At 42.1% G+C, this 16,646-nt stretch overlaps 2 protein-coding genes across 2 annotated transcripts in view; both read left to right on the forward strand.

Annotated features, from left to right (window-relative positions):
• LOC102827569 overlaps positions 1–13,994 on the forward strand; it is a 52,194-nt gene extending 38,200 nt beyond the window's left edge. The window contains exon 4 of the mRNA XM_006833940.1: positions 13,711–13,994. Within this exon, the coding sequence (XP_006834003.1) occupies positions 13,711–13,994 (284 nt within the window). The remainder of the gene's footprint in view (positions 1–13,710) is intronic.
• A 334-nt stretch (positions 13,995–14,328) lies between these two features.
• Positions 14,329–15,606, forward strand: FUT4 (fucosyltransferase 4 (alpha (1,3) fucosyltransferase, myeloid-specific)). Its single transcript, XM_006833941.1, has one exon. It carries the CDS (start codon positions 14,395–14,397, stop codon positions 15,604–15,606), a length of 1,212 nt encoding a protein of 403 aa, XP_006834004.1. The 5' UTR covers positions 14,329–14,394.
• Positions 15,607–16,646: the final 1,040 nt, after the last annotated feature.

The following is a 16,646-nucleotide window of genomic DNA, read 5'->3' on the forward strand; positions in this document are numbered from 1 at the left end:
ATTTATCTGTGGATTTTCAAAGGCTCCAGTGTATTAATTTAATATATATACCTGAATATTAAGATGAAAGCAATTTTCCATTAACTGCCAGTGGCCTCATTTGTTACACTCAGCCCTAGAGGGCCTCGAACCTCTGACTAGTCTTATACGGTCTGCAACAAACTTATGTAAAACAGAATGAAACACTGCCTGGTCCTGTGCCAACTTCACAATCGCTGTTATCCTTGAGCCCATTGCTGCTGCCACTGTGCCAATTCATCTCGTTGAGAGTCTTCGCTTTTGCTGACCCCCCTACTTTACCAAGCATGATGTCTTCTTCAGGGACAGGTCCCTCCTGATAATATGTCCAAAGTATAAGAGATGAAGTCTGGTTATCTCTTGGCTTCTAATGAGCATTCTGACTGTACTTCTTTCAACACAGATTTGTTTGTTCTTTTGGCAATCCAAGGCACTTTTAATATTCTCCTCCAACTCCATAACTCAAATGCATCAATTCTTCTACGGTCTTCTTTATTCATAGTCCAACTTTCACATGAATATGAAGTTATTGAAAATATCATGGTTTGGGTCAAGCGCTCCTTAGTCCTCAAACTGACATCTTTGCTCTTCAACAAAAAAGAGGTCTTGAGCAGTAGATTTGCCTAATACAGTATGTCGTTTGGTTTCTCTATAGCGCAAGTTAAACCAATCAGCCAACCTAGGGCTAGTAGAATGCTGAAAAACCTAATGTTATTAGGGCTATTTGTAGAAATACAATGCCCAGGTCAGTAAGAATTCCATAGTTATTTAATGTCGCTTCCGTATCTGGAACATGGCACCCCATTTTCAAAACATGCTGATGATAATTGGAGATTATCCTAGGAAGGGTAGCCAGGATGGACACAGTGTAGAGGCAGATACCTGAAATAACTCAATAGAGGCAAGAAGGGTGTTCAGCCTGGAAGGCAGAAGGGATAGGGAGGGCACATTAACTGTTTTCAGATTGGTCCACAGGGCCAAATCAGGACTAAACATGTTGGGAACATTGAGCTAAGCCCAATACAAGAAAGAACTTTGTTCATGTAATATTTATATCTGCCCAATAAAAAAAAAAACCTAGCTTTTGTAGTAGCAGATTTTATTAGAATTTTCCAACAAAGGATGAGTAACTTGTGGATACACAGAATTCATTGGATACTTATTAAAGATCCACTATATATGCGCGGGAGAAAGATGAGGCTTTCTACTCCCGTAAAGATTTACACCCTTGGAAACCCTGTACAGGGTCGCTATGGGTTGGAACCGACTCGACGGCACTTAACAACAACAACAACATATGCCAGGTAATTGGTTCAGGATATAAGGATGAATGTGATGTGATTCCTAATCATAGGATATTTGCAATCTACAGTGAGTAGACCACAGGTGCATTCTTTCTAACAAAGGAGGAAATCGTACAGAAATACCCTCAGCCACCGAACATCATAAAACAAGAGGTAACATGCTTTCATAACATGCTTCTTTTCTTTGTAGGAGAATTTTACAAGCTTTCTTAAAGGACATCCCTCAAAATAAAACAACAAAACAGAACATTTGTTCACAGCTGTTGGCCTATGTAAGCCAGAAGTTCAGGACTGAAATGAAGTTAAAATGTCAAACAAAGGCAATAGCAATGAATTAATTAAAAATTGAACCAATTAGAGTCTATTTTTAAGTAATTACGTCAATTAATTAAAAGAGAAGCAGTAGTCAAGGATCCATTGGAATGCGAGAAATAAGCATTTGGGTTTTTCTAAAGATTTCAGGTTTTGTTTCCAGTGTAAATATCTAGACCATTGAGCATTTTTTAGTTTTCAGTAGTCCTCAGTTACACTTCTGAAAACTTCTAAGAGTTCATGGACTGAGTGTTCATGAAGCATGTGCTTCTACTTTCTCATTTCTTATTTGGAAATGTTAAATTTAGATAAATGACTGGACATGCTATGAAGATGAATAATGCCCAAATCTAGACATGTAGCTGGTCCTTGGCATGTTTTTTAGGTGAAACATTCATAAAAATTACTGGTATTTAGGGAAAGGAAATTAAAAATTGCCATGTGGATAAACTGTACCTTAGGTGCAGACAGAAGAACCATACCTGTAGAATTAATTAAAGGGAACAAAGTAATGTGTGTATTGTCATCATGCTGGAAGCTATGTTATAGGATCAGGCACATTAATGTTTCAAGATTCAGAGAGATACTGAAGAAAGGCCTGGTGATCTTTTTTCAACAATTAGTCAATGAAAACCCTATGGATCATTACAGAATATTGTCTGGTATAGTGCTGGAAGATGAGTCCCCTGGTTGTAAGGCACTTAAAATACAAAGTGGCTGTAACAATGAACTCCAGTATATCAGTGATGGATACAGAAGGGCATGAGGTGGTTTATTTGGTTTGTTATATCATCAAGACTCATCAGACTATATTTCTGATGGTTGTATCACATGATGAATGAAATCAGTGTCACTGAATTGTATGCATATATAAACATTGAATAGGCAATTGCTATGCTTTATGTATGTGTATATGTGACTCTTGGTGTGGCGCTGTAGGATCAGCACTGGACTGTGAACCACAAAGTCAGCAATTCAAACTCACCAGCTGCTCCTTGGAAACTTTACACAGGGGCACTCTGAGTTGGAACCTACTGATTGGCACTTAACAACAATATACAAGGGAGCTTCAAAAAGTTTGTGGAAAAATGAAAGTGAACTTTTTGAAAACCCTTCAAATATGGATGCTTGGTGGAACAATTGTTAAGGGCTCAGCTGCTCATTGTTCCACTGTCAACCAAAGGAGCATGGTTCCTACCCATCTAGTGGCTCCATCGGAGAAAAGATCTAGTTGTCTGCTCTCATAAATGTTACCTGTGAAAACATAGAAAACACTATGGCGCACTTATACTCTTTCACATCGGGACACTATGAGTCAAAAATAGACCCCACAGCAACAAAATAGACCTACCAACAGCAATGTTGTTGTTGTTGTTGTTAAGTGCCATCGAGTCGGGTCCGACCCATAGCGACCCTGTACAGGGTTTCCGAGGGTGTAAATCTTTACGGGAGTAGAAAGCCTCATCTTTCTCCCGCGGAGCGGCTGGTAGTTTCGAACCGCTGACCTTAAGGTTCGCAGCCCGATTCGTAACCACTACGCTACCAGAGCTCAATAACAGCGTCATATTATCACCATAAAAAAAGTTTCATTAGATTATGAAATGCAAATAGACACAGTTTATTGTACGTAAATTATACCTTTATTTGATTTAAAAAACCACATACACACTAGAAGAAGAAGAGCAGGAGGAGAAAAATCTATGGTTCTTTGGCAGAAGGTCTCATTCTAGGTTTGAGACAGGAAATACACAGGATATCTTATTACACCAGAAAACAGGAAACTTCCATAGACGGCAACCAATATGAAAGCGCTCCACTGGCCAAATGTGGGATCATTTGAGCAGAAAATAATTAACACCCTGCACATGTAAAAAGCTATGAGTTCATAATGATATTTTTTAAATAAGAGGGAGAGAACAAAAACAAATATCAACAACAACACAAAGCCTGTCATTCTTATTAACACCAATTGAAATAACCAAGGCATCAATTCTTACTCAGAAAGGAAGATTATTTTATCCTTTCTGAACAAATTGTGACCAAGTAGCCTAGTTGTTTGGTTGTTAAGTGCCTTGGAGTTGGTTCCAACTCACAGCGTCCCTGCATACGGTTTCCAAGGAGTGGCTGGTGAGCTTGAATTACCGACCTTGCAGTTAGCAGTTCATTCTTTAACCTACAGCATCAAACCAGGCCTCCCAAGTAGCCAAGAGGATTCTAGTAATGATTTATAAGAATTTCAGCTAATAAATATATGAGGAATCATAGAATAACAGGATCATCGTTTTGCAATCCTGGTGTCATAGGATAAAGCATTGGATGGCAAGGTTGGTTTGAACCTCAAGGTAGGCGGTTCAAACTCACCAATTGCTCCTCGGAAATCTGTTTTGAGTCGGAACCGACTCCATGGCATTTAACAACAACAACAACAACAGAGATTGCTGATAGATGAAATCATTAGACAAAAGTTTGATGGGATAGAAGGCTGAACTGACCACCACCATACCCCATTGATTAACCTTTAACATTACTAAAATTACTACCTTCAGATACTGTGTGCCCTGTGACCGGACCAAATATGAAGCACAAAGCCAAAAGAGCTGAACTGGAATCTAATACAGTCCAAAGTAAAATCCATTGACAGGAAGCCTGGAGGTTGAGAAGCCCTAATGGCTACGTAAGAAGGTCCTGGTGGCACTGTGGACTTTAAACAGACGCACAAGTAGAAAGAAAATTATGATGAACCCCCAATTCCTTTCACCAAGATTCTCAACAGTTACTAAGATTTTCCACACACCTCACCTATCCCTTATTATTCATTCATCTTCTTATATTTTTAAGAAAACTCCATATGTTATAGCAATTCATACTTACATACTTCAATATGCACCTTAAAAAAATCTATAGAGACTTAAAAACAAAATAATCACAAAGCTATTGTCAGACTTTAAATTAGACAAAATTATCCTGGTATTTTCTAAAGCACAGTCTCAAAATTAACTTTTTACCAGTGGTTGTTTGACTCAGTATTGAAATGAGGCCATACATTGCATTTTGCTGTTAAAGCATTTTCTTTCTATTTTGAGTATGTTGAAAGTTTTCATAATAGATCTCTTTCAAGTGTCTACTTTGGACGGAAACCAAAATCTAAACCCAGTGCTGTGGAGTTGAGAGACCCTACACAGGGTTTTGGAGACTGTGAATCATTACAGAAGCAGAGAGTCTCATAGAAACAATTGACTGTGAAACCGCCTTTCTTGATCAGCCAAAAAAGAAATTTTTAAAAAGCAGTTTTTTATTTGTTCAACTCAAAAAGCTGCTCAATCTTCTAAGAATCCAGCCACCCTCTTCCTCCCACCCTCCCCACCAGTCCACTGGCCATCACCACTATACTATAAGGCCCTGCTCCTGACCATAACTAATCTCACCATGGTGGACACCAGGCCCAAGAAGGGCCAGTACAATTCTGACAGTCATGGATGTAAAATTGGGGTTCAAAATCTGCTCAAGTCCCAGATGATTGGTAGGAAACTCCTGGTTTGGGGGAATCTATATTTCGCCTAGTGTGTTGGGAAGTAGGATGGGAAGAACAGATGCAGACTGTTGACAATGTTAGCTGTCCTGTCTCCGTCCCTTCCTGAGGGCTGGCTGCAGCAATCCCTTGGGCATGAAGAAACCCTCTTCTAACATAACAGGATATTTTGCCCTCTTTTTATAATAATTTTTTTTTTTTTTTTTTTGCTGAAGTTATTATAGGGTTGCTATGAATGATATTTGACTCACAGTCGGTTTTGTGTGGGCTCCAGCAAGTAATTGCAACCCCAAAAAAAGTTTTATTCACTAATAAAATGGCCTTACTTGGACTTAAAGGAGCTCTGGTAGCACAGTGGTTAAGAGTTGGGTTGCTAACTTCAAGGTCAGTCATTCGAAACTGCCAGCTGCTCCGTGGGAGAAAGATGAAGCTTTCTGCTCCTGTAAAGATGTACAGCCTCGGAAACCCTATTCTGGGTCGCTATGGGTCGGAACCGACTCCATGGCACATAATCATCACTCGTACTTAATTATGGTTCTTGCTTGAAGCACATGTGTGGGCTAAATAGTTCCTTGTTGTTGCTGTTAAGTGTCATCAAGTTGGTTCCTACTTATAGTGACCCTGTGTAGAGTTTCTGAGGAGCAGCTGGTGGATTTCAAACACTGACTTTATGGTTCAAACTGACCTTTCAGTCCAGTGCTTATCCTACAATGCCACACCAAATTGGTCATGTTGCTGTTGTTATGTGCCGTTGAGTTGGTTCTGATTCATAGCGACCCTGCATAGGGTTTCTGAGGAATGGCTGGTGAAGTTTGAATTTCAACCTTGTGGTTCAAACCAACCTTGAGCCCCAGTGAATTATCTTGCAGTACCACACTAAGACTTTTGTTGTTGGTAAGTGCTGTTGAGTTGGTTCCGATTAATGGACTGGACTGCAAAGTCAAGCTCCCCAGTTGCTCCTCAGAAACTCTATACAGGGTCGCTATGGGTTGGAACACCAGGACTCTTGATATATAATTTCACTCAAGAAAGAGAGGCTTTCTATTTATGCAAAGCCTGGTAATACTGCCAGGACAGAAGTAGTTCCTGCAATGCAGGTTAGATAGTCTGGGCAGTGTTTATTCGTCTGTCTCTCTCCCTAGACCAAATGTTTGTTGACTTGTACTAAACATTGCTGCTATTGTTAGGTGCCATCAAGTTCCTCTTTGACTCAAAGTGACCTTATGTGACAGAGCAGAAATGATTCATTGGGTTTCCTAGGCTGTAATGTTTATAGAAATCAGATCGTTCTTGTGTGGAACTTCTGTATGAGTTCATGGGTTTGAAGTGTCAATCTTTCCGTTAGCAGCCGTGCACTTAACCATTGTGCCACCAGGGCTTCTTATAGTAAACTTTACTAGGAGTAAAGGCAGCCCCAAATTTCTTTTTGGGGTTGTTTAAAATTTATTTTATTATAATCAGCATCATTAATGTGATTTATCTGGCCACAGTAAACTTAACCTGAGGCAATAAAATTTGGCTGTCCTACTTTTAGAATTTTTTTTTTTTCTTACCCTTTCTGCCATTCATATGTCACTAATTTTGTTCGCTTTAGTCCAACAAGTATTTCTTAATATTGCAAGTAGCCCAGGCTGATAAACCTGAAGCGTGAGATATTGTTGTTGTTAAGTGCTGTTGAATTAGTTCCAACTCATAGTGACCTTGAATAGGGTTTCTGAGGAACAGCTGGTGAGTTTGAACCTCCAACCTTGTGGTTCCAACTGACCTTATAGTCCAGGCCATTAACCCGCAGTGTCACACCAGGACTCCATACTTACCCTTTATACCCTCAATCTGTGTGCTATAATATTTATGTTAGTCATCATTTTATATCCTAAAGTATTTTGCATAATATTCATGAGTGCACAAATCAAATTGTTTCAGAGGTGCCTTTCAAAATATGAAATTAATAGTGATGTTCATTTGTTCATTACTCTATTTATTTAAACAAAATGTTTACTAAACCCTAACATTGCACTATCTGATATTAATATGTTTAATTCAATGTCAAAATGATTTTCTGTTGGGTTATGTATTCTATAATGTTTACATATGACCACAAATCATTTGTTTTAGTAAAGGCTAGTTTAATAAGAAGAATGCCAAGGTAAACTCTTCAAATATTGTGTACATATTTATGATTTTAACTGAAATTTCAATTTGTACATTTTAATGAACATCTGAAATTCTTGCGTTGTTGGTTCAGTCAAGTAAATGTATAGGAAGAACTTAAGTGTATGAAAAAATACGATGCACAATTGTATATCCTAAAGCAAATATAATAACTTCTCATATTGACTCCCTTTACCAATTGTCTAGGGGAAGTAAATTTTTTTTGCACTTGTATCAAAATGGAAAGCTGTATAAGTTGTGTTAGTTTCATTTATCTACCAAGAATTCCAAAGGGCAATGAACAATAAATTGTAAATTGCTATTTTACACAATTTTTAGTAATTTTTCACAGTTCTTCACATATTCATCTGCCTAATTACATACATTTAAAAATTGTACCTGTCAATGGAAACCATCTTTACCTATTTGCATACAGATTAATCTTTCCAAGCACACCTACTTACAAAGGTGGTTACATCATTGTTAAGTGCTGTCAAGCCTGTTCTGACTCATAGGGACCTATAAAGGGTTTCTGAAGAGTGGCTGGTGAGTTTGAACTGCCGACCTTGTGGTTCAAACTGACCTTTGAACTGGTCAGTTGAACTGGTTAAAGTCATGGAACCTAAAGGTCCAGTGCTTATCCTACAGTGTCACACCAATACATAATATTGGGAGGGACTCTGAACTGCCTTTTTCTTTCTTCAGGAAAAAAAATCGAAACTATATTTAGTAGATCAATGTTCAGTCACAGAAATTTCAGATATAACCAACACTTACAACCCATTGAAGGCAACCTGGATTTGGGGGAGCCAACTCTGACAAGAGTTTCGTTCCAGCTTGAAGACACAGGCAGACAGAACATGTCTGAAGCTTCCAAAGGAAATATCAAATTTCTCTCTGGTGAGTAGCATTAAGGCAGACTTAGGTGGTCTTATCAAATGACCTATTTTCCTGGGGAAAAACAAAGAATGGCTTAGACTCCTAGGAACCACAGTTGACCTGGTTCTGGTGTTCATAGAATACTGTCCCATATAAAGTTTAGAACTGATTCAGATTTTCTTTGACAAGCTCATTCAGTCTAATAAGTGGAGTATTGAATTACAGAGCTCTCTTCTATCTTGTTTTAACAATTCTTAGAGTCTAAAGGCCATCCTTTATACCTCACCTTTTGTTATCTTCATGTTGGCAACTTAAAGCCAGTTAATCCTATATAATATTTTGTGGGAACTGTTGCTGTTAAGTGCCATGGAATCAGTTCTGGCTCATAACGATCTTGTATCGGATTTCTGAGGCTGTAAATTTTTGCAGGAACAGAAAGTCTCATCTTTCTCCTTCAGAAAGGCTGGTGGTCTTGAACCTCTGACCTTGTGAATCGCAGTCCAGTGTTTATCCTACAGATCCTCTGCACTCCCCTTGTGGAAACTGAAGGACCTTTAAATACTCAAAGAATTATTAGTTTATCATTATCCATTGCCATTGAGTCACTTCTGACTCATAGTGACTCTACAGGGCACAGTAGAACTGTCCCATAGGTTTCCAGGCTGTAATCTTTACAGAAGCAGAGCTGGAGAGCAGCTACTGGGTTTTAACCACCATGTCTCCTTTTAGCCAAACTAAATCAATGAGAGCCAGCTTTACTTTGATGGACTTGTTACTAGGGTTCTAATTCATATGTACCATTTTCCACTGAAAGGTTGAGATTAAAGTCACAGCAAGTTATTTACATAATCAGAGTCTCTTGATATTGACAATCTAGTGGGGAATGGGGAATGATGACTGATAATTTCTGTAAAATATATTAAGGGCATTCATTTATTCAGTAACTATTCATTGAGACTATCCTATACCTGACTGTGTGGTAGGTGCTAGGTTAGGGAGAGTTTTGAATGAAAGTCATGATCCCTCCCACACAATGTTTTGAGAGCTATATATAGGAGATCATTAGGGGACTCTGGAGTGTGGCGTAATAGGATAAGCACTGGGCTGCTAACCGCATAGGATAAGCACTAGGCTGCTAACCACAAGGACGGTGGTTCAAACTCACCAGCTGCTTTTTGGAAACTCTCTACAGGGTCACTATAAGTTGGAACAGACTCAAAGGCAATTTAACAATAACAACAACCTAGCATTGATGTATGCATTTTGAGTGTCCAAGATAGCTTCTTGAAGAAAGAAACTGGCCTCTTAAATATCTCTTGAATATATTCTTCTGTAATGTTCCTCCTCATTCTTACAACTACTATCTTAGTCCACAGGAGACTTGGTAGCACAGTGATTAAAGCACTTTCTCAATAACCAACAGGTCAGTGTTTTGAACCCACAGCCGCTCTGCGGGAGAATGATTGTTGCTGTTGTGGTTAGTAGGTTAGTACTGACTTATAGTGACCTTATGTACAACAGAATGGAACACTGCCTGGTCCTGTTCCAGGCCCACAATCATTGCTACACTTGAGCCCATTGCTGCTGCCACTGTGCCAATCCATCTCATTTGGAGGGCTTCCTTTTACAGCCTTAGAAACCCTAAGGGACAGTGCTCCTCTGTCTTACAGGATCACTATGAGTCAGAACCTACTCAATGGCACACAACATTTTAGTTCATGACCTTTTCATTTCCTGTCTTCATTATAGTGGTAACTTTCCAATTAGACTCTATACCTCCAATCTTACTCTTGTTTCTAATACCCAACTCATTTTTTATTCAGGTGACAGAAATTCTTTCCTTAGAAACTTTTTGTAATAGTATAATTTTTTTCTTAGGAACTACTTGTAATAAGTATAATTTATGAAGTATAATATACACACATGGAAGCACATTTGTAAGCATACAGCTTGATGAATTTCCTCAACTAAATATATCCATTAAACAACACCTTTATCAAGTGTAGTGGTTATGAATCGGGCTGCGAATCTCAAGGTCAGCAGTTGGAAACTACCAGCTGCTCCACGGGAGAAGGATGAGGCTTTCTGCTCCCGTAAAGATTTACAGCCTTGGAAACCCTGTATAGGATCAATATGAGTCGGAACCGACTCCACAGCACATAAGAACAACAGCAACAATATTAATAAACAAATAGTTCTGGTAACATAGTGGTTACAAGTCAGGATGCTAACCTCAAGGTCAGCTAGTTCGAAACTACCAGCTATTCCATGGGAGAAAGATGAGGCTTTCTGCTTCCATAAAGATTTACAGCCTCGGAAACCCTATATGTGAGTCGGAACCGACTCCATGGCACATAACCACCACCATATCAATAAACATTTGCAGTATCTCAGAAACTATTCTCATGCCCTCTTCCAACTACTCATCCCCTTCATATCTGATCTTTTTGAAAATGCCACTCTCATTATACTGCTTTTATGCTTTGTGAAAGCTTTTCAAGAACTCTCTACAGCCTTCAGGATAAAACCCTATCTCTTTAGCCAAATTCCTAGTTGCTATGAAGTTGATTCCAACTCATGGAGATCACATTGTGTTTCGTGGCTGTGATCTTTCGGAAGCAGATAGTCGGACTTGTCTTCCAAGGTGCCTCTGGGTGGATTAGAACCACCACCCTTTTGGTACTAGCCCAATGCGTAACTGCACCACCGAAGGACTAGTTAGACAAACTAAAGCCTATTGCGATTGAATCTATTCCAACTCATAGTGACCCAATAAGACAGAGGGTTTCCATAGCCGTAATCTTTGGAATTCGGGTGTGGCATTGTAAGATAAATACTGGAATGCTAACCCACCAGCTGCTCCTTGGAAAGTCATGCAGGGTTGTTATGGGTCAGAACCGACTCTACAGCACTTAACAACAGCAATGTTTAGAAAAGTAACTGCCACATTTTCTCCAGCAGAATGGCTTGTGTGTTCAAATGAGCAACCTTTCTGTTAGCATTTAAGGGCCTAAACACTGTGCACCAGTGCTCCTTTTAGCCAAACTTTGGTGTTACTGAGTGCTGTCAAATTGGTTCTGACTCAGAATGGCCCTGTATAGGATTATGAGGAGTGGTTGGTGGGTGTAAACCACTGACCTTGCTTTTAGCAGTCCAGTTCCTCACCTACTAGCCTGTCCTCACTGCTGCTCCTTCTATTCAGACTAACGTCTCAAACGTCTCTTCACATTCCATTTCATACTTGTTCTAGGTTTCCCGTCTCAAAGCCTTTAAGGAGTCCTTCCTTTCCAACTGTCTTCTTCATTGCTTTTTGAAGGTAGAAACTGTGTTTTTCATCTCAGCTTCCCAATTTGTTAAATTATTAAAAGAGAACACTTTGTTTCATTACTTTCTCTGGATTCTTTGTCCCTTTAGATTTCTTTTAAGTAAGAATGATCCATTACCTTGTGAATAAATCAAGTGTTGTGAACCTTCAGTGAGTGGTTTGTAGAGAGTTGTGACTGATCAAGTTTTACCTTCTTGCCTAGTGTCCTTCCCTACTCCCCAACCCTGCAAGATAAGACTGGGAATTTACTGAAGTAGGGACAGTTTGTGGTCCCACAACCTACCACAGTAAATTCATGCAATGGAAATTTATATTCATGGAACATGAGCATACAGGTAGCCTGTATACAAAAAAGTTGGCTTAATTGGACCCTCTGGAGAATTCAAGGGGAAATTGAGAGTATAGGGAGGAAGGATGCAAGGATGCAAATGCCTTCCAACCATGTCCAGACCCAATATAAGTTCTGCCTATGATGCTTTAATTACTGAGAAGGGGGAGGAAAGCCCATGCAGTTTCTTTTTCTGCATGAAAAGAAAAGCCAACAATCATTGTCTTCATGTGGTTGAAACACCTTGTGCATGGATAGCTTTTTCTTTCTAATTAAAAATAAAAAATAAAAAAATAGAGGCATCAGAATGGAAAATCATGGTGATTTCTCATTCCAGTCACAATCTGCTTAACGAGGTTAAAAGAAATATCCTGAAACTGTGCTGGTTCTGGGAGGGTTAGTGGAGAGGCAATGCTATCTGAAACCACTCCTAGAGAAGCTTTTACAAACAATATTTTTAAGGAAGATCTTCCAAACAACAAATCCAAAGGACAAATCTAAGTTTATTTTCTGTGCACATTACATCAAAACACGTGGCAGAGATTTTTCTGGAGCCAGTAAGATTGGGTGAGCCCCCAGAAATTATTGCCCTGAGATCATCTTTAAACCCTGAACTAAAAACATCTCCTGAAATCTTAAAAGCAAACAATAGTTTAGGTTAATTACTTAAGAATGTCTGCCTGGAGCATTATGCTATTTTAAAGAAATGTCTATATAAGATACTAGTAGTCTTGGTGGTGCTATAGGATGTTTACTGGACTATAACCACAAGGTGGGCAGTTAAAACCCACCAGCAACTCCACGGGAGAAAGATGACATTGTCTACTTCAGTAAAGTTTCAGAAACTCTATGTCATTGTTGTTAAGTGCCATCTCTCTGGGTTTTGTCAGTTCTGACTCATAGTGATCCAAGGATCGGCTGGTGGGTTTGAACACTCCATCTTGCTGTTCAAGCCAACCAGTTCTTTATTCTACAGTGCCACACCAGGGCTCCAGGAAACACTACACAGGGTTGGAATTGACTCTAGGGCACGTTCACAGTATTGTACCTATGTTGTTGTTGTTAAGTGCTATCGGAATTGGTTCTGACTCAAGACAACCCTGGTTTCCAAGAAGTGGCTGGTGGGTTTGAACAGCTGACTTTGAGTTTAACAGTCCAGTGCTTATGCTACAGTGATTGCTGTGCATATTTCCAACTATAAAAAAAACCTGACAAATTAAAAATAAACAAACAAAAATACTCTCCCCCACTCCCTCCAAAAAAACCCACTTGGGAAGTTGTCACCTTCCTAACAATGTCTATTTGTCCTTAGCACACTATCTATCACCCTATGCTGGGGCCCCATGGATACAGCTGGGATTCATTAAAAATTCCATCCAAACTACCCCCCTCCTCTCCTTATGTCAGCAGCACCACCTGGGGCCTATTTAGAATTTTGCTTAAATTTTTTTTTTCAATAACATATATGAAGGCCAAAACCCAAATAGTTAAACTTAGCCTTTAAGATACAATTCCTCAAATAGTTGATGTAGATGTCTCAATTGCTTCATTGATAAATCTTAAGTGGGCTCTGTGATATTTATCCTTTATATCCTAAAATTAACAACAAGAAGCCTAAACTTGGAAGCTACAATATTTATTTTAGTCATTATTTTGCATTATTTAGCCAATATTTTGCAAAACGATCGTAAGTGCAGAAATTTAATTTTCATAAAGGCCCGTTAAAAATTATTAGTGATTAATTTTAGTGACTAAGCAGGAAACAAATAGCGAGTCACACAGAAAATTTGCATTGAATGCATAACCACTGTGGGCAGCGCGGGAAATCTAATTTAACAATTGGCCCGTTTGGATGGGCCACGAGGTCAAAGACACCAGCGTGGTAGCCCGCGCCTCTGCTGGCTGGTTCCGGTGGCCTTTCGGGCTTCCTCCAGCAGTGTCGCCAGAGGACGCAGGGAGGTGCTCAAAGAAGCGGACTCCATCCTCTTGGGTTTTGCTAAGAAGGCTCAGCCCCGCGCCTGCCTTCCGTCCGTGCCTGCTCTCTCACATCCCTGGACGCGCTCAGAGATGAGCGGGACCCTCACTCAGGAAGGTGAGCGTTCGGACCTCCGCGCTGGGAGCCGGGACGCTGCTTGCTGCTTAGAGTAATCTGGTGAAGACCTAGGCGCGAACAACGGAGCCCAGGACCTCCAGGGACTGGAGTAGCGCGCGACGCGTCTGTGGGGCGGGAATCCGGAGCGCTCAAGCACTGGAGGTGGGGAGTGGGCGGAGGTGCGGCAGGATATGCCTCGGGCCTGGCTGGGCCGACAGGGCTTGGGGCACCGTGGAGGGGAGGGACGGGGCGGCGCGGGGCCGGGCTATTCGACCAGTTTACCTCGCTCAGGAGTCGTGCCCTGCCAAGGGCCCGGGGGGAGGGGACCCGGATCCGCTCGCCTTTCGATTCCGGGACCGCCCCCTCCCGTTCCCGGTCCTAGGGCAGCATGAGAGCGGGCTCCGTGTCTCCACGATTGCGGACGCGCAGCGAGCGGCGGCTCTGCCGGTCGGCTCCATGGGGGCAAGGTGGGGCCGGCGGCGCGGGCGGCGCGGAGGTACCGGGCAGCCCCGGACTGCCTCGGCGCTGGCGGCCGCCGGTCTGATGTGCACTGTGCTGGCCGCCTACGCCCGCTGGGGGCAGCTGCCGCCGCTGCTCTGGGCATCTTCGACTCCTGCGCGCCCGGTCTCCGTGCTGCTGTGGTGGGAGCCTTTCGGAGGGCGCGGTGGCGCCTTCAGACAGAGACCGCCCCCCGACTGCTGGCTGAGCTTCAACATCAGTGGCTGTCGCCTGCTCACAGACCGCTCGTCCTATGGGGAGGCGCAAGCCGTGCTGTTCCACCATCGGGACCTTGTGAAGGGACCCCCGGACTGGCCTCCGCCCTCGGACTCCTGGGGGCGCACTGCTGAGGAGCAGGAACTATGGGTGTTAGAAGACCAAGAGGAAGCGCCACGGGCTGAGGCCAAAGCCCTGGCGGTGTCGAGCCCCAGGCCTCCGGGCCAGCGCTGGGTATGGATGAACTTCGAGTCACCCTCCCACTCTCCTGGGCTGCGAAACCTGGCAGGCAACCTCTTTAACTGGACTCTCTCCTACCGGGTTGACTCGGACATCTTCGTGCCTTATGGCTACCTCTACCCCAGAAGCCACCCCAGAGACCAGCCTCCGGCTCTGGTTCCGTCTCTGGGCCGGAAACGGGGATTGGTGGCTTGGGTGGTAAGTCACTGGGATGAGCGACAGGCCCGAGTTCGCTACTACCATCAGCTGAGTCAGCACGTGCCCGTCGATGTGTTTGGTAAGGGTGGGCCTGGACAGCAGTTGCCGGCTAGCGGCCTCCTGCACACAGTGGCCCGCTACAAATTCTACCTGGCCTTTGAGAACTCGCAGCACCTGGATTATATCACGGAGAAGCTCTGGCGCAACTCATTGCTGGCTGGGACGGTGCCAGTGGTCCTGGGCCCGAACCGGGCCAACTACGAGCGCTTCATTCCTCGCGGCGCCTTCATCCACGTGGACGACTTCCCTAATGCAGCCTCCCTGGCCACGTACCTCCTCTTCCTCGATCGCAATCCGGCTGTCTACCGTCGCTACTTCCACTGGCGCCGGCGCTATGCTGTACACATCACCTCCTTTTGGGACGAGCCCTGGTGCCGTGCCTGCCAAGCTGTGCAGACAGCTGGGGACAGGCCCAAAAGTGTACACAATTTGGCCCGCTGGTTTGCCTTCACCTAGGTGTGGGCCAGGGAATCCATGCCTTCAACTGTTCAGTTCTTTTCTTGTGCATCTGAACTGCAGAATCATAGCGCTAAATTCTTAAGACTTTTAATTTACTATATGTGGAAAGTGACATACCAGTTAATATTATGCAGCACAAGGACTATCATGATTCTTGTACATACAGGAGTTGGGTCGCTCAGCTTGGTATTGGTGGACTTGGTGTTTAGGAGTGGTGAGTGCCTCTTGCTTATCTTTTAGCATGTGCACAGAAGGAATAGCACAACTGCAAGAAACCTTGCTCTATAGTTGTGGACTGCACTTCCAGATATACGCACTGCTCTCCTCATATCCCTGGTATCTGAACACCCCTGATTTTATAGAGGCATTGCTGCTGAATAGTAGAAGGACTGTGGTCACAAATGAATCTTTCTCTTTGATAGCTGGATTCTTCAAAGCCTCAGGAACGAGGTCCAAGAAGCCTTTGGCACTGTTCTGCCCTCTGAACCGAAGGAAACAAGATGCTGGATTGTCCTTGGAGGGGAAACGATAGGAACTTTAGTTAGGAGTATCTCACTTTACACAAGCAGTTTATTCCTGAAAAGCTGCATTTTAGTCAAATCCTAAATTAAATGCCCCAAGAGAAGTTTAGTATTGAAAGGAACCCTCTGAAAAATCCCTTTGTAATGTGAATAATAGTTTATTTCTTTAGTACATTTCTTTTTGTCTATAACTTAGCATTTTTGTAAAGCATATGAAAATTACAGATGTGAAAATAAGGCAGAAGCAGCCTTCTCCTTTCCTCCCAGAAAACCAGCTTGTGTTTACAAACAGCAGAAGAAAGTCAGTGTCACTTTCCACAATATTATTTATTCCGTGTCTTTATTGGTTTTAAACTGGAATGCCAGCCTGGCAGGGATGCTGGCATCACCTTGTCTGCAGAGCATTGAGATTGTATTGTATCATGGAATCATGAAAAAAGAACACAGTTTTATGGTGTTTGTTAGTAACAGTTCTGATGTTTCTGTCAGTGTTGAGTAAATGTTTAGTTCCTAGGG

This window comes from Chrysochloris asiatica, unplaced genomic scaffold, assembly GCF_000296735.1.
Source record: "Chrysochloris asiatica unplaced genomic scaffold, ChrAsi1.0 scaffold00008, whole genome shotgun sequence".
In the NCBI taxonomy this organism is placed as follows: domain Eukaryota; kingdom Metazoa; phylum Chordata; class Mammalia; order Afrosoricida; family Chrysochloridae; genus Chrysochloris; species Chrysochloris asiatica.

What these genes read in the sequence shown, in the direction of transcription:
- FUT4 (XM_006833941.1), top strand. Translation starts at nt 14,395, where the DNA reads ATGGGGGCAAGGTGGGGCCGGCGGCGCGGGCGGCGCGGAGGTACCGGG.